This window comes from Symphalangus syndactylus, chromosome 6 (assembly GCF_028878055.3).
Source record: "Symphalangus syndactylus isolate Jambi chromosome 6, NHGRI_mSymSyn1-v2.1_pri, whole genome shotgun sequence".
NCBI lineage: Eukaryota > Metazoa > Chordata > Mammalia > Primates > Hylobatidae > Symphalangus > Symphalangus syndactylus.
Window position 1 is genome coordinate 34,654,474 of NC_072428.2, and position 23,735 is coordinate 34,678,208.

A 23,735-nucleotide genomic window follows, 5' to 3' on the forward strand; every position below is an offset into this window, starting at 1 on the left:
AAGTTCTTTTTAGTTGAGTGCTTACCATGTATTAGTCATTTTACACGTAACAGTTATATATTCTTTGACATATTACTTTGTTTTTCTCTCATTTATCTTCTGTATATACTATACCCACCCAATGTATGGTCTTCCAAAAATTTTAAACCCAGCATAGCATATAAATGTCATCTAACACTGCAATTGTTATCTCTTGTCCCCTCCCTTTTCATTCAAAAGCAGTGAATACAAAATTTCAGTTAAATAGAGGGAATAAATTCAAGAAGATCTATTGTCAAACATGACGACTGTAGTTAATAACAAGATATTGTATTCTTGAAAATTGAGAGTATTTTTGTCACAAAAAATAAGTGTATAAGGTAATATATATATATTATGTAGCTGAATTATTTAGCCATTCCAGAATGTATTCCTATTTCAAAACATCATGTTGTACACCATAAATATATATAAAATGTATTTGTCAACTGATTTTTCTTTTTTAAAAAGCAATGAGAGATCCACAAAGAGGCCATATTGTTTCCTATGAAAAAACTGTGTCTAAGAACATGCTTTTTCTTCTTATGAGAGTACTCTCTCTCTCTCTACTTGGCCTATAGGGAATGAGGTGAGGTATCAATTAATTAATTAATTAATTGATAAGCACTTTCCTGTACTACTTTCACTACTATTCAGTCTTAAAAATTCAGGTTAAGCCTCACCATCTCTTATATGGTAAGACAGTCACTACAGATTATTTGCTTTCTCTGTACCTTATACACAATTCTATCCTGCATTCCTCTCTCAGGAGTTACATGTTTAATATGTCTACCTCCAGAGAGAGTGAGCTCATTGAGGGCAGACACTAAATTTTATTTATCTTTCTCTTCCCAGCGCTGAGTATAACAGAATACTATATGGATGTTCAATGTATTTATTCCTTTTAACTTTCTCAGGAAATCCACAGACTGAGGCTATTATAATGCCTACTTTGCCAAAACTCTGTCTCTAGAGTGTTCAACAAGCATAAGGCATGATCACAACCCTGCCCTTCAGGGAACACATTTTGTTGTTGAGTTCTCATCAGTGAAGGCCCTTGGGTCTAATTTAAAGTAGAAAAAAATACAGCAAATTAGTAACCACATTGAAAAAGAGGCAATGCCCTGCCCCTTCCCCAGGAAAAAACTTTGATTTTCTGTTAAATGCTTGAGAACAAGGGCAGAGGAAGCATTAACAAATGGCTCCAGAAATTGTCTGGAAGTATAATTTCAACCCATCCACCACCAGTGGCTACAAAAGGGTCTGTAATTTATGGCTTTCTCTAAAAAAAAAAAAATCTAAATTGACAACTAATGCCCAGCTATATTATGCTTTTAAAATATTTGGTTATTTTGCATTTACAAAGTTGCAAATACATTGGTAGTGATTTTCTCTCATAAATTAAGAAGGCTGAGCATAAAGATAAACATACCTATTGTGCACAATAAAAGCAGGGCGCAAAACCAGGATTTGCTTTCACTTCTCCAGAATGAAAAGATTTCACAGTTGAATATAGGACCATATTGCCTACAGAGTTCCATGTAATTGCTTTACTTATGACACAGAAATCTAATTCTGCTTCCATGCAATTTAACAGATTTATGGAAAGCCAGATGTTAGCAATTATGGAAACCAACATTATTCATATTCTCAGTAATACAGACCTGTTTGCTCTGCACAAAGCCAACTTAATCTATTATACATATCCCAAGGCATCCAACAGGAAGAGGCACCCTATTTACATATTGCAACTGTTGTTTTCTGCTGAGCAAACACAAAGTTGATCACCCATGAGACTTACCCAAATCATCAGACAGGCCTCCCAATGACAAACAGGCAATGAAAGAAAAATTAGACGACGTATTTGAGTATTTCGTACCCAAATCTATTATCAGTAGAATGTACTTGTTTTTCTTATTGTAAATAATGGCTGGCTGTGATCTCTCTGTGTTTCTTCTTATAAATTCATTATTTAAATGCTTCATGCTCGAATGAAATTTTTTTTCAATAAAATTCCATGGCTAAGCTTGCATTAGAACTAATTTTCTTGCATTAACATTTTCACAATTTCTGAAAGCTGTTATTAGTGTACTCAGTTTTGCTCTTTTAAACAATCTAGTTGTGCCAAGTCAATCTGCTTTCATCTTTGATGTGAGGTTTTTAGGTTACTTGGGCATGTAAGAAAATATAATTCAGAGATGTTTATATCAGCAGCAATCAAACCAATCCCAACCTAGCCGCAGACAATTTTCCTACCCTTCAAGCCAAATGGCTCTGCAGAAGTTTTAATAGCATAACCACTGTATTAGTACTTGCCTCAGGAGCTAATACTTCTACAAGTTGATTTCAGAAATCAAAGGAAACATTTTACCAACAGTTTGGTAACAGGTCAAAGGAGTGAACTTTTTCATTACTCCATATTCCTCTTTCTTGAATAACTTTTACAGCACATCTAGTCTTATTTTCAAACTCAAAACAGGTGATGTGTCAGAAAACAAAAGTTTACCTAGGGTTTGAATATACAGCTGTGTGTATGTGTTCCTACCTGGAAATCATTATGAGTGGCTCAGAAATGAGAACAGAGCTTGGGGGTTTATTAATGACAGACAAACTAGAGCACAGATCCCTCTCCAATAGCTAAAGCAGTATTGCTTTTTTTACAGTGGCAGAGACAAAATTATGGGGGGGAATATACACACTACACATTAGCAAAATAAGTAAAATAATCAAGTAGCAAATCTGAAGTCTGATGTAACTTGCAAAATAAAAGGCTAATGAAACTTTAACCTGCACAATAAATTTCAAATCCAGGTTAAGAGGTCGCAGCCATGCTCTATCATGTGCTGGCCATACTAGACTTGGATATTGTGTTCCCTTTAGCACACAGACTGTGAAGAATGAAGTTAGCCCAGAACACATCAGAAGAGATCCATTAGCGTGATGAGGGGCTCAAACTCATCTCACTTTGGCAAAACAGAAGATGTTCAGCCTGAAAAGACAAAGACTAAAGGAAGAGATAAGTGAGCGATAGCTTCATCTATTTGAGATGCTACTATGTATCTTTTAGGAAGAATTTTCAATACCCCTTTAGCATTAACTATTCCAGCCCCAAACCTTTCCTGAGTCAGGAAGAAACCCTTTCCTATGGTGTTCCCTTGTTTGGTGTATAATTTTCTTACTCTGCAATGAATCTTCCCCTTTCTTTTAATTAAGGAGACTCTCTCTTTTGACAAAGGAAAAATATAACAGTTTTGGCTCACTATTTCCTTGATCCAGATTTTATTTCCTAGTATCTACAATTAGCAACTATCCCCATTTACTCATTTTCATTCTCCCCTGAATGTGTGCAAGCTTCCGTGGGACCCTCTTCTCGAAGGCTAAATCTTGAAGTCTCTCATAACCACTAGTTTGCAAAATCATCACCCTTGCTTAAAGAGTATTATAACAAATATTGTTATTGATTATTTCAGTCTAAGAGCTCTCTCTGTGACCCTTCTGGAATATAATATTGCCCTCTTCATCCTATTACCTCTTCATTATTTAGTCACTAGTACTCACCAGTGAATAAATGAATTCCCTGCATATTTATTTAACATCTACTCTATGCCAGATACATTGCTAAGTGCTGGGGATACAACGGGCAAATAAGCCAGATATGGTCCTGTGAGTATTGACTTTATAATTATCTCTCATTTAAAAAAATTATTTGTGTATCCTAAGTTTCCATGTCTGGTCCTTGTTTCTCTTTCTCCTTAGTGGAAGAAGTATAGCAAACCAACTGAAAGCTTAACCTTTGTAACCCAGAAACTGTGGATACCAGTTTGCCTGGCACTGAGGGAGTTCCTGAGATAGCTGACTTTTAGCGCTAAAACTAAGAAAGTTCCAGCCACATAGGGACAAGTGAGTCAACTCTGTCCCAGTTCATCCCTGCAATTTATTAGTTGTATGACTCTAAAAATTTACCTAACATGTCTGAGTCTTGATCCCATTATGTAGAAAAATGTAGATAAAAATATATCCCATAGAATCATTTGGGTAAATATATAATGATACGCTTGTCATGTAATAATTGCTCAAAAATGATTAGTCACTATTATTGTTGGTCTTGTTCCTATTGTTTCTATAATTTTTCTCTCATACATTTAATCTCATTTAATGAATTTCACTCTCCCATCTCTTCAGGACAGATACTCAAACATACTCAAATCTGCACCACCACTCCTGATCTCCTATGATGCAGCCAGCCCACACATTCATCGATTTGCCAAGGATTTCCACGTGAATTCTGAATTCTCACATGAATTCACATGGTTTTGATTAGTACATTGGCTAGCCATACCCAGAAATGTTAACATTGAAAGCTTTCTCTGAGCCTTAATCTGATGTTAAGTGAAACATGTTGAAAAACAATTTTCTTACACTGCATGAACTTGCTTTGGTCACTAATTACATTTTATTCATAGGATGTACAAATTTAGGTGTTTTACTGTAGACGAAGAAAAGTTTCTTCTAAATTAATCAAGTTGGTTTACTTCCTGCTATGAACAAGTCATACTTCTTTAACCAGTGATTAAATCTGCTTAAAATCAATACAGTTCTGACCAGCAGAGAGAATAAATAAAAAAATCCATAAATATTGTTTAGACAGAGTTTTACTGCACAGAGGCTACAGTATTGATGTCAACAACGCACAATTTATATGTTTTTATATATCTGCTTATGAGTAGGAGGGTGGTTTGTATTATTGCTGCAGTCTACTAAATGACTAATACCCGGCTATACACATTGTATTGTTATAGCCATTATAATGTTTAATGTCTTTAACAAAATTTCATCCTTTGCTGAAAAGAATTACTTTCCCTGCATTTTAATTTTATGCTGCCTATGTCGGCTTTAAGTTTTCTTGTATGCTTAGCTGTAAGCATTCTATCTTTTCTATCTTCCTTACCCATTCACATTTGTAAGATTCTGGTCTTATCTTTGTGTCTCTCATAGCAGCTTTTACAGTGTCTTTCACCTAATAAGAAATGCATAAACATTTGTTAAGTTTAGATTTGGTGGAGCTGTGGTTGAAAAAGAACCCTCGCTTTTGGATGGCCCCAGCCTTCTCTTCGGTAAAATTTAGGAGCTATATAAAATGTTTTCTAAGATCTTGTCCATTTCCAATTTGATATGATTACTTTTCACCTCTGTAAGGCTGAGCTTGTAATTCAAGTGTTAGAATATGAGTGGTGACAGAAGAAGAGCAGGTTAGAGGTGAAGGAAAGAACTAGCCTTGGGATAACAAATGCATTTCTTAGAATTAAACAGTTCTCTTGGACATTCCATAATCATTGAAACATTTTTGCTCTCCCTTAATGAGTATTTGCAAGCAAGTGCCAATGAGAGGAAGCAACAAAGGAAGAAGTATGTTTTTCCTGTCTGCACTGAAGCCTTGGCAATGTAATCCTCGGTGACAAATACACATGGGGAATCCAGCCAAGGTGAAAACCAAAACTCACTCTCTATTTTGACAGATCATTCTCTCAAGCAAGTTGTCAGATGAGGAATTACTTCTCTCTTCTGTGCCAAGGAAAGGTCTTAGGCACAGGGAGGTTACAAAGTAATTTCATTCATTACAAGAAGCATCCTGCAATTTACACAGAAGTCAAAGGTCTAAAAACATTGTCAATACAGCAATTCTCAAATCAGGTCTTAATGTTAAACAAAGGAGGGTCAGATTACAGGAGCTAAGAATTCCAGGTCCTTTCATGCATATTATTTATTATTTCCTTTCACCGCCCTGTGTATTGTAGTTCCAAACTTCTAAGGGGAAGTCAAGGCTTTTCCAAAAACTATGCCCTAGTAGGGGAGTTAAGACATTGATCAAGGACAGTAATTTGAACCACCATTCCAAGAAGGGCAGCATCTGCAGAGAAGAAAAACAAGCTAATTAATGAAGCTTTATTTGATCTCATGGTGTCTTTTCTTGGAAGATTTTATCCCTTTGAATCTTGATCCTCTCTTCATATTTCTTCTATAAAATGCTAAACAAACAACTGGTTCGGTAAAACAGCTCTGGGGCTGCCCCCTAATTTGAGAGGAAGATTCTCTGAAAAGATCTATAAGGCTTTTGTGGGGACAAGGGAAAAGGAAGCACAGAGTAGGAGACTTGAGTCCATTGCTCTAGACTTTGGAGGATCAAATTCTCTTTATTTTAAATTTGTCTTTTTTTCTGTGTTTCTTACCCTAAGGGAGGTAAAATCATATAAGCCAAAACTAAGTTGGTTTCCAAGGAAAACCAAAGTAGGCCACTAACAAAGATCCTATCCATGACTGAACACTAGTCAGACTCCTCTGAGCAGACTCTCTGACAAATGATTTTGTCTACCCCACTCACCAACCTTCATTAAAAGACTCAAACAAACACTAAATTTTTTCTAATGACTCAAGGTCACATCACTAGGATGGGAATTCCAAATCCCATAAGTTTCTCCCTGGAAAAGGTAAAGGCTGCCAAAATAATTTACTGTTTGTTTCAGCCAACACTTGAAAATAGGACCCCTCTCCTAGTCTCTGTGGAGGAGTTGAGTCTGACTTCCCTAAGTGCCACTTAACAAATCCAGATGGGTTTCACGGGAAAAACCTACCCTTTCAGCTTTTTGTAAGTTCTACTTTCCTGACTCACGTTCAAGCCCCTGCCTCGCTCTTTTTCTACTCTTTTATTCACTCTCTAAAACACCCAGTCATTTCTGCACAAATTGAAGTTCATTTCTGTTTACATGGAAATCTTTCATATTACATTTTCAAAATCTTTAATACTGCTGGTATCTTTAATGCCACTCAGGGTGCCAGATTACAAATAAAAAGATTCTGGCAGTTCAACCCTGGTTGAGCCCAGCTTATTAGGATAAATTGCAGATGGGGGCCAATGTACTCATTAATAAGAAAAATGATTGCTCTGAGAGTCTCTTTATAAATTCACTTTTCAGAAAATGTTGATTTGCTGTGTCAGATGCCGTTCTAGGAATTGGGAATATGACAGCAAGTAAAACAGACACAATTCGTGCTCTTGGAAGGTTAAGACAATGGGGGAAACAAACAACAGATTCATGTATCTTTCATGTATCTTCCTCAAGAACCTGCAGTTGGTTTGCTATCCTGGCCACCCCAGGTACTTTTATTGAGTTATGATTAATTAACACATTTTGATATAACAGAGATTTATCTTTTTGTTATGCATAACAATACCTTAGTAAACTCTTATACATTATACTTTTCAGAGTTCTCAAAATCATTTCAAATTCATGATCTAATTTGTCCTTGCAAAATAATCAGAATGTTTGTATCAACATCATTGCCACTTAACCAAACTGAGGGTCACTTAAATGATCACTGCTTGTCAAACATTTCTACCAAAGTTATCTCCATGGCAAAAAGAGTGAACGCTCACTTGGAATCTTGGATATTCATAAACCCTGTTATGTATTAGTATAAAATATATTTGAAGTTTTATATTTCTATTTTAAAAATTATTTGTCTTCCAGTTAATAATATAGTCAGGATTGTTTATATAGAAATCATATTTTCCTGAAACCATGGAGTATAATAAAATTCCTCTCATGCTTTTGTGTTATCTTGTATGCAGCAGCATGCTTTTAGCAATGCTCAGACACCAGTGTAAGAGGTATAGAAAGAATAACAAAGCGTCAAGTAACTTGCCCAGGGCCGGCCACACAACGAGAAAGTTTTTGTCAGGACACAAATGCAGGCATCCTAACTTAAAGCCAGGCTTGTCCCACCTCATAACCAATGGTTGACTCCCAGTTCTGTAGAATACAAACACAGTAACCTTATTCAAAGACTAGATTGGTAAATCTCTGATATGGTTTGGCTCTGTGTCCCTACCCAAATCTCGCCTTGTAGCTCCCATAATTCCCACATGTTGTGGGAGATAAATGAATCCTGGGGGTGGTTTCCCCCATACTGTTCTCGTGGTAGTGAATAGGTCTCACAAGAACTGATGGTTTTATAAGGGGTTTCCGCTTTCACTTCTCTCTCATTCTCTCTCTCACCTATTGAGAAGTAAGATGTGCCTTCTGCCTTCCACCATGATTTGAGGCCTCCCCAGCCATGTGGAACTGTGAGTTCTCCATTAAACCTCTGTCTTTTGGAATTGCCCCAGTCTCGGGTATGTCTTTATCAGCAGTGTGAAAACAAACTAATACAATCTCCAACATGACAACCTATACATTGATTCTCCAAATATTAATGATACTTAATATTTATAAAAGGCAATGATAAAATGATTAAATTATGCCTCTATCTAAAAACCATTACAATTTGTTGGAGTAGATAGACTCTTTGCCATTTACCCCATAATGCCACTTATTCACTCCTCTGCATTTCCACTACCTGGACCGTTTATTACAATGGCATCATACTGTTTGCTCTGCCATGGTCCCTTCCTCAAAGAGAAGCTAAATGAATAGTTTGATAATGCTACTCTCATTATCTTGAGGATTTTTTTTAGCAGGAAACTGATCCAGTTTCTATTGCACCATGATTGTATATTTAGGAATTGGTAGAAACTTGTATTTGAATCCATCTCTTACTTACATGTGTCCCCAAACAGTTTTAGGCAGGTCAGTTTTACAATTTCTCAGCTGAGAAATTGTTACTCACTATGTGGCAATGAGAAAATTCAGACCTCACTGTTCTTCAGTTTGTCTATAAAGCAGCAAGTCATACCAAACTTGAAGGTTCATTATGAGAATTTTAGGACAAATTTAACACATAGTAGTTGCTTGATAATGATTATGTTCAATAACTGGCTAATTCTGAGGGCCTCACTTTTTCAGAAGAAAGTCATTTTGAAGCAAAAGGAACAGCAGAAACAGGTGCAGAAAATCACATTGATACATTTATGATAGAGTATCTGAAATTTTATGGGAAGTATTACTACATTTGTATAATTATATGTCATATTAAAAATTGTGACTGCTTTACAAATGATCACATTTTCACAACAATATTACATAACACTGATACTATGAAATAAAATTCAAAACTTGCAACTCCTCAGCTTAGAACACACTATCCTTCACAATCTGGTCTCCACCTCTATTGCAAGGCTGTGGTCTAATTATTCCAGTGTAGATGAAGCACGTGCTTCATCTACACTGGAAATCTCGCCATCCTTGGAACACAATTAGATTCCTTTCATGACCACATCTATAATCAGGCTGCTATCACGTCCTGGAATACATCCCTTAATGAGTATTTCGCCTGGACAAAATCCTTCTCATTCAATAGACCTCATGCAAATATATTTTCTGTGAAAGATTACCATATACATTGCCATCCCCAAATATCCCCACTCCATGAGAAATTAGTCGCTTTTTTCTTAGTCTTTTATTTTTTACTGATTTATGATCTAGCTGGTCCACAATACAACCTCCCCAAATCCTCGTCCACTTCCACTGTCCCCACTCCAGACTGGGAAGACTGTGTCATATTCCTCTCTGTATGCCTAAGACTTAGTACAGGAACTAACACTGACCAGACCCTCTGAATGAATGCTCCTTTAACAAATGACTAGTGATTTTATGCTGATGCTGCTTTAATTGGTCTGAGTACTACAGTTTAATATTCCCTGATCATAAACCCACAGGTAAATATTTCACAGCAGCTTGAGTAATCTCAGGGTAAGAACAAAAAACTATTCAATATTCATTTCAAAGAAATTGTAGATAATTGTATTAGTTCATTTTCATGCCACTAATAAAGAAATACCTGAAACTGGGTAATTTACAAAGAAGAGAGGTTTAATTGGCTCACAGTTCCGCATGGCTGGGGAGGCCTCAAAATCATGGCGAAGGCAAAGGAAGAGCCAAGGCACCTCTTACATGGTGGCAGGCAATAGAGTGTGTGCTGGGGAACTGCCCTTTATAAAACCATCAGATCTTGTGAGACTGATTCTATATCATGAGAGCAGCCGAGAAAACCCTCCCCCATGATTCAGTTACCTCCCACTGGTTCCCTCCCATGACACATGGGGATTATGGAAGCTACAATTCAAGATGAGATTTGGGTGGGGACATTGCCAAATCATATCAATGATGACCTCTGAACTGCTGCTTAAACATGATCTTTGGCTCTAACACATTCAAGCCAGGAGTTTCTGTAATGAAACAATTGCTCACACTGAGCCTCAAAAAGGCAGGAAGCTGAAACTACATGGAATTCAATATCAAGGAGTGCTCAGAAACTGAGAAAGGAAAGCAATGAATCTCCCCTGAGACTGAATTATAAATCTTCAAGAAGAAAATATTTATAAATTAAATCAGAGTCAGAATGGTAACTGGAAACATTGAGGCTGGATCCTGGTATTTCAACAAACAGTGGTTCTCACATCCCAGGAAAAACTATGGTTCCATTTCCTCCAGAAGATGTAGGCACAGATGTATACACAAGCTTGCATATAGTTTCAGAGTGTTCTGAGGGCTTTCAGTGAAAACCCCAAGGCAGTATTTTCGAAATTCAGTGAACTTCAGAATCAACCAATGAGAGCGCTCACTAAAACACAGATAACTAGGCCCTTCCCCACAGAGCTGCTGATTCAGAAGGTCTAGAGAGTGTGGTATAGAATTTGCAATTCTAACAAGTTCCCAGGCAACTCCCATGATGCTGGTCTGAGGATCATACTTCTAAAATTACTGCCTGAAGCTACAAGAGGCACTGAGTTCACAGGAAGTAATATGATCTGAGGAAAACCTATTTTTTAGAAATGCCCCCTCTCATTCTGTTTTCACTCAGTTGAGACTGCCAGCTATTCAGGAAGAAAGAAAAAAGACATTTAAAACTTACGAAGAACAATTTGCATACAAACTTCAAGGTCTTGTTCAGAAAACGAAAAAGCTTCTCCTGTTGCTTGTTTTCCAAAAAATGTAGGTTCACAGTGAAGAAACGACCCTAAAACCATAACCACACTACAAAGCACCTTTTTAGGGGAACATACTAATCTTTTCCTTGTGTATTACCCAACTCTTACTCTTCAAGTTCCAGCTCTCCAGTAAAGCCTCAAAGTCCCCAACCCATGTCTTCCTTTCTCAGCACTCCCACCAGGCCAATTCACAGAATACAAAATTGTCATCCAGCACTTGTGAAATCCTGCTTCACAATCCTTTTTTATCCCCAAAGGCTTCTAGGACTTTGAGGTCCTGTCATCTGAGACATCACATAACCAACTCTTTAGTTTAGCAGAGTGGAAAGCAACCTTGTAAATGTCATTTTAAAAAATAGAGATTAGCTTGACAATGTGGAAAGAAGACAAAATGTCTATGTAAAAAAGAAATATGTTTGTCAAAAACATTATGACTGGGAACATTTAACTTAGGGACCAACCAGCTATACCTCAATAAACCACTAGAATGTCACTCAATAATCAACAGTTGTTTTGAGTAATTCACATTTTTAATGACTATATTTTAAAAAGTAATAGACAAATAGACATATATTGGAAGGATATCCTTACACCAAAGTTAAGATAGTAGAAATATTCTGATAGTTATAGACCAAGTAGTGTATGCAATCATTTTTTGCCACAGAACTGAAAAAAAAAACTCATCTGAAACAGCTCATTATTCAATGACACTGAGTAAATAAGGTTTTCTATAAATTCCTAGAATAGGAATTTATATTCATTCTCAAGTTTTCAATTAGTGTGTTTTATAATAATAGAAACCAAATCCATAAGATGCCCAGGAGAGGAAAGGGTTATATGACCAAATACATTTAGAGCATTCATGATATAAAATACAGGCTCTTTGTCCATTAAATAGAGATCATAAATATTTCTACCTGGTGGAGTTGTTTTGAGGATAAAGTGAGTAAAGAAATGTCAAGCTCTTAGAAGAGTACCTAGAACATGAAGCAATTAATCTTAGATATTAATATTTACTTTTATTTATTATTATACCTATAAAATACCTAAACCCTTCCATCCTTCAAGTCGAATCAGCCCCAAGAATTCTGTTATGACTGTTCTTTGATATTCTCTAATCACTTTCTTCCCTAATTACCTATATATTTTATAGCATTGACCCCATATTTTAAAGTATAACCTATATCAGAAGGCTATTGGTTGTTTTATGTATGCTGATTATTTTTGTCTTCAACATGGAATTTAAAAGTCCCTATGGTATAAATTCTCTGCATCCTACCTACCACCTAGCTTAGTGCTAAAACCACTGTAGGATATTTTTAAGGATATAATACTTATAATAACATTCCAATACTTGTGAAGGTTTTTGTAAGTAGTTTTTAATTTTTCTCCTTATCATTATTGCCCATGTGAACTTCACCTGAACTAGAATTGCAATTCCCCCGGCTCCCCATATGCCTGCAATGCTTCATGTCATGGTCCAAAGTTGTAGTTTTTTTCTTTTTCTTTGTGATTAGGAAGATATTCAAAAGATGGTGAATGAAAAGATAATAAACAGGCTCGGAATGGCTTACAGGACAGACCCTACTGCTAGTCTGAGGTTCTGTTAGACTAACTCCCAGTAATGTTTAGAAACTCCTAGAAAGTACACATAGAAAACAATTTATAGGCTTGCTCTGTCAGCCCAGCTAGGCTCTGGGTAACGAATGAACCTTGAGTTCATGCCTGAGTCTAGTGTAATGCACTCTATTCTGATGTTACTTTGTGAAGTGATTATCATCAAAATGGAGGAGGTGCACTTCCCAGAGAAGTCTCTAAAATGTATCCAATTCAGCCCACATGCTAAATAGCTCCAGGCTTATCTATGTATGGCAGGACTCGAAAAGGAGCAGGCAAGCTTCCAGAGGGTCTGATGAGATTCATTTCTCACCTGATTTATCATCTGCAACTGTGTGTCCACTGTAAGGTCCTTTCTGGGGGACCCAGAAGATCTTTTCTATTAGATATTGCAAAATGTTCTTAACCTCTCCATTCTGCACCCTGATAATGCTGATCCTTTTCCATATCCATTCCATACTGAGGTTGTGTCTGGGTCTTGGTCTCTCTGTCCATCTGAAACTGTTAATTACATGTAACGATTTTGTGTCATGCAACTGGGAGGCCCTCTGATTCCCAAAATCATGCTTGCATTTACTTCATATTGATTCCTTACGGTTCCATGGTTAAGTGGCATCTGCCTTAAGCAAGGTTCTTCAATAATACAGAATTTAGTACTTTGATAAAACTGTATGTACAGCTCTTTGGAAACAACAATTTTGAAGTAATGAGACCACACTAAATATTATCAAAGAAAGGTGGCATGCTATTTAACCAAAAATTATCTTATGTGTAGGGTGGGTCTTATTGTTTAGCATAGAGAGAAAATCCATAAGTGTCCTGGGATTAGTGTCTATGCCTTGTCTCTTAAGCTTTCTTAGTCTGAAATACCCTGGTCCACTAAGGTGCTTTTCCACCCTGACATGTCTCTTCCCTGGAATAGAAAAAACAGCACACTTGAGACTTTATTTCTTGATGATTACGAATGCAACCTCCTTTTAAATTAGAATAATTTATATACTCATGTTTCCCATTTTGCTCTGACTGCCAGGATATTTATGAACATCTTTGATAACTATCATTGGTTAATATAATTTCCTTATTTTTCAAATATTTGTATTTTAAATAACTCTTGAACATGTGATCTTTGTATATATTATTCTAACTGCTTTTAAGAGGCAGTGCATAATAAATAAATAAGTACATTTAAAAAAGTGGTTTAAAAATATGCCTATCATTTTCTCATTCTCTTTATCCCCCACCCTTTCTTTCCTTTTTCTTCTCTGGATTTACATCACCAGAAATGCAAAGAAGGTAATGACATCAGTGGATATCCTAGTAGTAGTATTATCAAGGCTGAGGTGCTTTCAGATTAACCGTCAAAAACATGTCGCTTAGTTATCCTGCCCATGGCTCAGAAGGATGGCCCCAGAACACATCCCTTGAGTCCAGTGAATAAAGTAAGTCTCTAGTGCTCATCACACAGAGAGAATATTGTAACTGTCCATCTGGGTCTCACCTGTTTTCTCTCATGCTCCCTTTTTTTTTTTGTATTTTCGATCTCCAACTGCTCTGGCTAACATCTCCTCTACCTATGAGGCCATCACTGTTCTCCTCCCTTACAGAAAGCAGTACAGTGTGAACATATTAAGAACAGAAGCTTTGGGATCAAACACACCTGGATTATGGCTTCTGTGTGCCATTTATCAGCTGTGGAATTTGGGACAAGTTCTCTTTATGCTCGAGCTCACATTTTCTTCACCTTTACAATGGGGATAGTAAGAGGGCTTTCCTCCTATGGTCATTGTGAAATTAAATTAGAAAATACATGAAATTTCCTGGTTCTATGTCTAGCACATCATGTAGTTGTTCACTTAATGAAAATAACACCTATTGACTGCTTAAAACCTAAGTGCTGAATGCTTCTTTCCCTTGTTTGTTCACTTAATTGTCACGATTACTCCACAGCAACCCCTATGAGGTTGATGCTTTTGTAAATTGCTGAGAGCAGTGTCTGGCACAGAGTAAAACTCTCAATAAATGTTATCTCTTATTAGTATTACTGTTATTGTTTTCACGTGACAGGTGAGGGAACTGAGGTGGAGGGAGGTTAAATGTTGACTATTATATAATACTTGTCAGGAAATTTGCATATAAAAACACATATTAGAAAAAGTTGCATTGTAAGTATTATTTTAATCAATGCACACTAAGAAAACTAAGGCTTTGAAAGGTTAAATATCTTTCTAAATGCTGCTCAGCTAGAAAGAGGCCAATTTCGGACTGAATCTAGGCTTAACGTCCTTAAAACCTGCCTCTCCATTATATCACAGTATTGCCTGCTAAGGCTTCATAGCTCCCCTCCTCTTCAGTGACATTTGTCACTGAGAGCATTTTTACTGATACAGCACCTCCAGGTTCTACCCCTTTTTATCTCCACTCCTATGAAAAACAGGCACTGAGCAGAAGCAGTCAAAGCAAAATCATTCTTAGGCCATTTCAATTATTCCTGACACATCCACCAGATAAAATGGAAATTTCTTTCCCAAGGGATTTCAGTGGAACACTTTTGGTTGTTCGTTTCATATTGCTTTGCATGGTGACCATGGTTTCTTTCGGCAGTACTCTGAGAAGTAAATCCTCACTGTGTCATTTACAGTGGCCTGAGAGCAGGCTCCAGAGTCTACGAAACTGCTTCACCAAGTTAAGTGCTATAAAGGAGATAATAATGGGAGGCCAACAGGTATTCAGTCCCATAAGAATAGCTGTATGTCATCTTGGAGTGTGTCTCCAGCAGCAACATGGCCTTTCTTGTGAATGAAACATTTTATATGATAGGTAAAAATAACACAACCAATACAATTTAATTCAACATTAATTGATAGCAATGTATCAAAAAAGACCTAAATTGTACTGTAGGTGATACAGATGTAATTAAGAACACAAGTCTAATCTGCTAAATTCTATAAAAGAATGGCAAATAAATGGCTATGAAGACAAGAGGGGAGAAATTTTCATTGTTATTATTAGAAGAACTGAATGGCAGTAGTTCTCTACATTGGCCAAATCGTCTCTCTAATAATCACTTGTAGTCTTTTTTTAAACGACTTCATGAAATAAGCCAGTGATATGGTTTGGATTTGTGTCTCCACCCAAAGCTCATGTCAAATTGTAATCTCCAGTGTTGGAGGAGGGGCCTGGTGGGATGTGATTCAATCATGGGAGTAGATGTTCCCCTGGCTGTTCTCATGATAGTGAGTGAGTTGTCATGAGATCTTGTTGTTGAAAAGTACATAGCACCTCCCCCCTTCACTCTCTTCCTCCAGCTCCAGCCATGATGTAGGACATGCCTGGTTCCCCTTTACCTTCCACCATGATTGTAAGTTTCCTGAGGCCTCCCCAGCCATGCTTCCTGTACAGCCTGTACAACCATGAACCAGTTAAACCTCTTTTCTTTATAAATTACCCAGTCTCAGGAAGTTCTTTATAGTAGTGTGAGAACAGACTAATAGAGCCAGGCACCGAAAGGTAAATATTTCATGTTCTCACTCATGTGTAGGAGCTAAAAAAATTGATTTGATGGAGGTAGGGAAAATGATCAATACCAGAGACTGGGAAGGGTGTGCAGGTTGGGGAATGGGTGTTAAAGAGAGGTTGGTCAATGGGTACAAACATACAGTTAGATAGAAGGAGTAAGTTACAATGTTTGACAGCAGAGTATGGTGATTATAGTTAACAACAATGTACTATATATTTCAAAATAGCTGGAAGACAGGACTCGTATTGTTTCCAACACATAGAAATGATAAATACTCAAGGTGATAGACACCTCAAATACCCTGACTTGATCACTACACATTCTGTGGTTGTAACAAAATATCACATATACCCCATAAATATGCAAAAATATTATGAATTTATAAAAAATACACTTAAATTTTAGAAAATGGTATCAATCTAGGTCCCACACCAGACCAACTGAATATGAATCTTCAGGATGTGTGATGTCCCATCACAGGCATTTTTAAAAAGCTACTGATATGGACAGGAGACAGGGAAATACTGGGTAGAAGAGGGCAGCTCCCTGGCAAAGGCCCCACCCTCAAGTCTGGAAACCCATGGCCCTAAATGGGAACAGGCATTCCTGTTTTTGCACCCAAAAGTTGCCTTTTGGCCCACCACACCCTATCGGTATCCTGTACCCAGGATCCTGTACACCCTATGGGGTATCTATGGGTATCCTGTACCCATAGAAACCCCAAACCCCAGGCTCCACAAGCAGATGAGCAAACAGAAGAGCAGCAGAGGAGAGAAGAGAAGGAGCATCTGAATATCAAGAGGAGTTTGGCTGGGGACACTCAGAGAGGATTGTCTGGCTGCTGGACAGTTAAACTCCAGGGGCAGATCACCTTCCCGGTCCATCCCCTTTCCAGCTCCCCATCCATCCCACTAAGAGCCACCTCCACCACTCAATAAAATCCCACGTTCACCATCCTTCAAGTCCATGTGTGATCTGATTTTTCCTGGACACCAGACAAGAGCTTGAGATACAGAAAGCTGTCACACTGGCCCTCTGTCCTTGTGAAAAGTCAGAGGGTCCAATGAGCCATTTACTGCCTGTGGACAGCAAAGCTAACAGAACATACTGTAACACACACCTACTTGGGCTTTAGGAATTCCAGGCACCCATCCCTAGATATTATTGTGGGGCCAGAGCCCAAAAGTGCTTGCCTCAGCTCCTGCACATCTGTGTACTCCCCCTCCCGTAAGGGGTTTGGGAGCACATGGCAGGTGATCAGACAAGCCACATCTTTGTCACAAGTCCTACGAAGCGGGTCAGGGAACTCTCCCGTTTCACTACTCCAATGAATCTATCATGACACAGTTTTGAGAATCCCTGCTTTACAGAGTAAGACTTCATCAGGATTTTAACTAAGGGAAATGGGGCTATGGGGATAGTCAGGGAAATGCACACAAGAAACAGAGTAGAGGAAAGAGAATGTAGGATTTAGGAAGAGCAGAATAAGGATTTGAATAGGCTCCAGTATCCATGCAAAGTATATGAGAGAACAAAGGAAAATAAAGTTTCATTTGTGGGAGCAATATTGTGGAAACTGATTGACATTCCAAGGAGTCTGAGTCTTATTTTTAAAATATGCAAAGTACTGCTGTTTATACATGCCATTGTTAATTATATATTAGTTCTTCTCATTTCTAAATGACCCAGATAACTATGCCTAGATAAAAGAGCAATTGCTCACAACTTCTATATTAAAACTGAGAATCACTGACTCCTACCACTGCATCAAAACACAGAGTGCATTGTACCCTACAGTGCCAACAAATCACTGTCATTATCTTCTTCTGCAAATATTAACTTACAAATTTTTGTGTACTATTTTCTCCTGGCATTACAAAGATATACAAGCTAAAGACAGACAGACAAAGAGGGAGAGACAGAAGAGACTAACTCTGATAAGCTCTTCAAGAATAGTGATTCTATCTGCCTCTGCAATACTAAGACTGGTCATTTCTTCAGTCATATGTTACACTTTAAGAGAAAAAGGCAAATCTTCAACATTTTTTCTCATAAAACAAGAAATCTTGCAAGCATGCTGTTCTTTATGATATCAATATTATTCAAGGCTTACAGTAATGGATAAAATCAGTAGTGAAGGTGCTATTATCCTCATCTGACAAAAAGTGACATAGAGTGACATGAGACTATTCTTCTAAAAGCCTAAACTGATACATTTTAGATGATAACATATGCCATTGTCTGAAGAAAAAAAACATAGCTGAGTACATGTTACAAGGCACTTTTGAAAAAAATTGTAAGGGTTATTTTAGATGCTGATATTTCTTTTAAATGTAAGCATTAGTGGTTGGTATTATTTAGGGTTTATTCAGATGTGCTCATTTTCAGTGCCATTAAGCTATGTTATTAAGATCCAGAATATGTCAGGTCATTAATCCCTCAAGAACAGACATCTTAACTTGTTCATAACCATATTCCCAGAAGACTCAAGGCAGTGCTGGTATGATGGTTGTTCTCAATAAACATTTTTTTAAATAAAAGACTCATGGTTTTGTGATATTTAACATCTCAAGTCATGCACAACAATCTACACAACACAACTAGTTATATCAAACAAAATAGAAAATAAATCTGACTTGATACAGTTTTGAACATCCATGCCTTCAATCATTTGACATATATGCATTGAATGCTTTCTCTTTGACTATATTATCTTATGGGCTGCGAGTACAGTAGTAAAAGGCAAACAAGGTCTCTGCCCTCAAACAACTTGTTTGAGGCAAGAGAATATTACACACATGTGCATGTGAATACAAATGCTAAAAAGATATAAAAGAGAGTATTATAACAAAGTGAGTAGGGAAGGATTATTTCAGAGAAAAGTCAGGGAGGGTCTCCATGAAGAAGCAACATTTGTCTGAGACCTAATAACATGGCAGCCATACAACAAGAGAGGTGTTGAGAGCTCCAGACAGAGAACAGTAAAGGCAAAGGCCCTGAAATTGGAATAAGCTTTTTGTCATGTTCAAGGCATGAAAAGATCAAAAAGCCTTATATATATAGGAAATGAGTCCAAGAAGCAGGAAGGAACAATATCATCTAAAACCATGAAGGCCGTATAAAGTTAGAAATTTATTTTACACTCATTGGGAAGGCATTAGAAGGCCATAATAAGAAAGTGTATCTGACTTACATATTTGTTTGTCCAAGAAATATTCTGAACCAACAGAGTACTCTCAACTACCACAGAAATAACTAAGTGAGGGTCAGATTTCTGTCCTGATGAAGGATCATTTACAAATATTTTCCCAAAAGTGTGGAAATGAAAAGAAATTCAGACTATTACCCAAATTAAAAATGCCACTAATCCAAACGACTCCAACTCCAAGGAGTCCAGTTCACTGACATTTTCCTTTGCAAAACAGGGATCAGGTTGTAGATGAAGAAAGAGGCTCCTTGAGAGTGCAGGAATTTTACCGCCTCCTTCAGACATGTCACTCAGCATGTTAGAGAGAAATGAGCACCAGGACAGGTGCCAGGGACATTTATGAGGGTGATAGGGCTCTACAGGTAACATCAAAACAAGAGGCATAAACTGAAACTGTTCCTAGATGTTCTCTTGACCTAGGTCTGATCCTCAACTTGTATCCAAACCAGTTATGTGGCTGGGAATGAGGTGTCACCTTTCTGAGAGTGAGTTTCTTTATTGATCACACGATATGATTGAATTTTCACATTTATTAAACAACCACCAAAGGGCCTCACTGAAGAAACAGAAGAAAAAAGCCCATTTGCTGCCAACAGTCTAGTCAGAGAGCAAATATATTGCACAAGTGAAGCTACTGAAACATACACCAAGAAAAAAGATCTAGAGTTAGCAGAAGAGAGGAGTGACAAGTCTTTGGAAGGCATCAAATAATACTTCATGGGGACTTGGTGAAACATGAGCTAAATTTAGGAAAACGAAATTCATATGTGAATCATCATGTTTCATCCCAGCCAGAGGGACAGCGTATATAAAGGCAGAGAAGTGTGCCAATTATAAAATTGGTTTAGCTATATTGAATACACATAGACACAAGATAGGAACAAAAGATACTGAGGACTGCCTGAGGAGGGAAGAAAGGGGAAGGGTATGGTTTGGAAGGCTACCTATTGTGTACTATGCTCACTACCTTGGTGACAGGATCATCTGTACACCAAGCCTCAGCAATGTGCAGTTTACCCATGGAGGAAACCTGCACATGAATCCCTTGAACTTAAAAGTAGAAAAAATAAAAAAATAAAATTGATTTAACTAGCTAGTCTCTAAGGTCCTTTGTGCACCAAAATATCAAAGAGTCTCCCCTTTTAATGATGTCAGATATTATCTGTAAAAATTAAAATTTTCTTTTAGCCACCATGCTTAATGTCATATGTTAATATTCTATCTTCATTCCTCAACAATAGCCATTTGACCTGTTCCTATTCATATAACTTTGATTTAAAATGAGCTGCATATGTACACAAGTACCTGGCAGTATGTAAAGGAAAAGAAATATGAACAGAGTATGGGGTAGAATGCTGAATACACAGTGACATTTAAAATAATATCTAACATTTCTTGAACACTTAACAGATATTAATTCAATTATCACAACACTCATCTCAATAAGATATAAACATTATTTCTATTTTACAGATGAGATAGCTGAAATACAGACTGGATAAAAATGTACCCATGGTAAATGACTTAGAAGCAGCAGAGCTAGAATTTGACTGCCAACATCTGGCCCAAAAGTCTATAATTTTAGTAACTATACTGCATGCCTCTCAGCAATAATGTCAAGACTATGGGGGATAATTCATGCCACATGGCCATTGTTCTGTAATTCATCTTTGCTTTACATCAACATCAGTGGAGAAGTTGAAAAAATACTGACTATATCTCAGCAGCAGCCTTTAGAAAAAAAAAAAAATACCCTAAGCAGGGAAAACAAATTTTCAAAATCAAATTCCCGCTTTCTAATTCAGAAAGCTGAACTTTGGGAACCCAAGGTCAGAATGCTTGCCCCCTAGGTTGGTCCAAATCAGCATTAAGAATTCAACTGAGGTGACACAACATGAAAGAATTGGATTGGCTAAGGTTCTCATGGAAACAATTATGTTTTTGATCAGTTGTTTGGATTTCTTGAAAGTTGTAAGGTCTTGAAGGTGAATAACTCCATCTGCTAATTTCCCGTGTTCAGTATTTAACAGAACCACAAGGAGAGACCCAATAAAGCAGACTTTTCAAGAGATGATGGTAGTAGTAATAGCAACAATAATGTTAATGCAACTATATCATATATGTGCATCAATTCAAATCTTGCAATTTTTAAATAGGTGGTATTCTTGTTTAATCTTAATATATGTATATTGTTATCCTCATTTTTACATATACACAGATGAAGGATTAGAGACTATAGTGACTCTCGCAGTATAAGAGATGAGATTCAAACTAAACTTTCTTAATCTAAATCCAGTATCCAGTATTATTTAATATTTCCTCATCTCTACAGTTGCCTCCCAAACTGTCAAAAATTTCAGCAAGTCATCACGGTTTTCCTTAGAAAGAATTAAGAAGACTAAGGTTTTCCTTTGAAGAATAAAGCCTTAACATACAGACCCAGGTTTTGTTCTTCTGTCACAGTTCCTATATAAAAATTCTAGCACCCCACCTTGCATGATCCCTGGCCTAATCCCTGAATTGTAAAGGGAGAAAATTTGAAAACTGATGCGTTTAACCAATGAATGGTCATATTTTAACACTGGGAACTGAACAGAGTACCAAAGCAAGCTGCACCTCCTGCAAAGGTCCGAGTGTTTGGAGGGCATGCCTGAAAGCTGCTTACCAATACAGGACTCCCCGGACAATGAATAGGTCCCATCGTCATGAAAACCGCTTCTGCACTCACAGTGGTACCACCCTGGCAGGTTAACGCAGCGGGAATGGTTGTGGCACTCAATGATTCCCTCTGAACATTCATCAATATCTGCCTCAGAGAAAAACACAAGCCCACCAGGATATTAATTTCTTTTGACACTAACCTTTCAGGAAATGCCTAAAACATGCTCATGTCAACATATCAATTAAAACTGTTTAGTCACCTACAACGAAAGTCACCGGAAGAAACAAATCTCATGTTTTCCAGAATTCAAACGAATTGAAAGCTTCATTCTTGGATGTTTTCTCTCATATTGAACAATGAATGAGAGTTTATGGTCACAAAAAAATCCTAACTCAAAAGCTGTGTTGTCTCTGAATAACTAAGAACTAAGTTGAGGGTGTTTTGCACAGTTTTGGTATTGGCTGTATATGACTTTTTTGGATTAAAAATTTCTAAAATGGCAATTCCAGATTTTATTGTGTGTCCTTTGAAAATGTTTATGAACAAATAAGTTCAGGACACTCTGGATTAAATATTATTAGACCGATTTTTTAAATGACAGCCCCAGAGACTTGTCATAATTATATGCCCCGCAAAGCTTTGAGATAAGATTGATAAAATGCACTGTTTCCCAGATTTATTTAGCTAATAATTACCTTTTCTTGGGATATCTTTAATATCTTGCAAAACTAGTGTTGTGGGGAACACAGTTTGGGAACTATTGTTCTATTTCTCTTAAAACTATGAATTGATTATGCTAGTCCATCAGAGATTCTCATTCTTCATTCATTCTTGAGGAAAGGAAGTCTCCTAGGCTTTTTTTGTTTATTTATTTGTTTGTTTTTCTCTAGGCTCTGGCTTTTTAGAATCACCAAATACCTGGTTCATGTATAGATTTTCTAGCACAAAGGCTTGCCTCTGCCCTGAAGGAGATTGACACCATTGCAGAAAACAGAGTTGCCAATTGTTAAACCAGGTTCAGTTCATTCTTACAGAATTTCTCCAAGTAATTATTTCTTAGAATGTAGCTACTGCTGCCTGGGAATCTTCTTTGACTTCTCTTGGAAATATCTGAAATATGGGACTTGGGTGAATATAAATTTAATTAACACTGGAATCGAACCCATAATGAACAAAATGTACTTTGCAATTTCTTTTAACAGGGCCCTGTTAGAGGCAGCAGTTCAGGGGCAATCAGCTACCATTGGTTCTATTATCTTGACAAGTCCTGTGTTGTGCACCAGGCTGTTAATTTAGTTTGAAACTGGATACTCTCATCTCAAGGCATTCTGGCCAAGTAAAGAGAGAAAAGGTATAGTTCCTCATACTGTGCAACTCCAACTCAACGATCACCTTCTTCTTCTGTAGCACGTATTGTTCAGCTCATAAAATCTTTTCACATACATCATCCCTTAGACTTCTAAATGCCCTCTGTCCCTAGGGCCTAATATTTGTATAGGATCTTCACATATTGCAGTTAGGCTGTGTATGTGTTTATTATAAATTCCCAGAAAATAAATTTCCAGTCACCATGTAGATTGTCATACCTCAAATTTTACAGGTCCAGGTTCTCCGAGACATACGTTGGATCACTAAAAACTTGAAAACTTCAAGTAGAGAAATGACTAAGGGCTGTGGCTCCTGGAGGGAAAGGGCTTATTCTAAATGACAGAATCAGCCCACTGCTTTTTGAATACCAGGCAACAAGAGACACACATATAAACAGAAGGCTTGTTATAGAGATGACTTC

The 23,735-nt window shown here is 37.2% G+C and overlaps 1 protein-coding gene across 5 annotated transcripts in view; it reads right to left on the reverse strand.

Annotated features, from left to right (window-relative positions):
* Window positions 1-23,735, reverse strand: part of NELL1 (neural EGFL like 1) — a 932,871-nt gene that overhangs the window by 17,897 nt on the left and 891,239 nt on the right. For 4 of the 5 annotated variants that reach the window (XM_055282142.2, XM_055282138.2, XM_055282139.2 and 1 more), the window contains one exon: window positions 21,950-22,090. The exons of the other annotated variant lie outside the window; for it this stretch is intronic. In XM_055282142.2, the coding sequence (XP_055138117.1) occupies window positions 21,950-22,090 (141 nt within the window). The remainder of the gene's footprint in view (window positions 1-21,949; window positions 22,091-23,735) is intronic. 5 annotated transcript variants of the gene reach the window in all.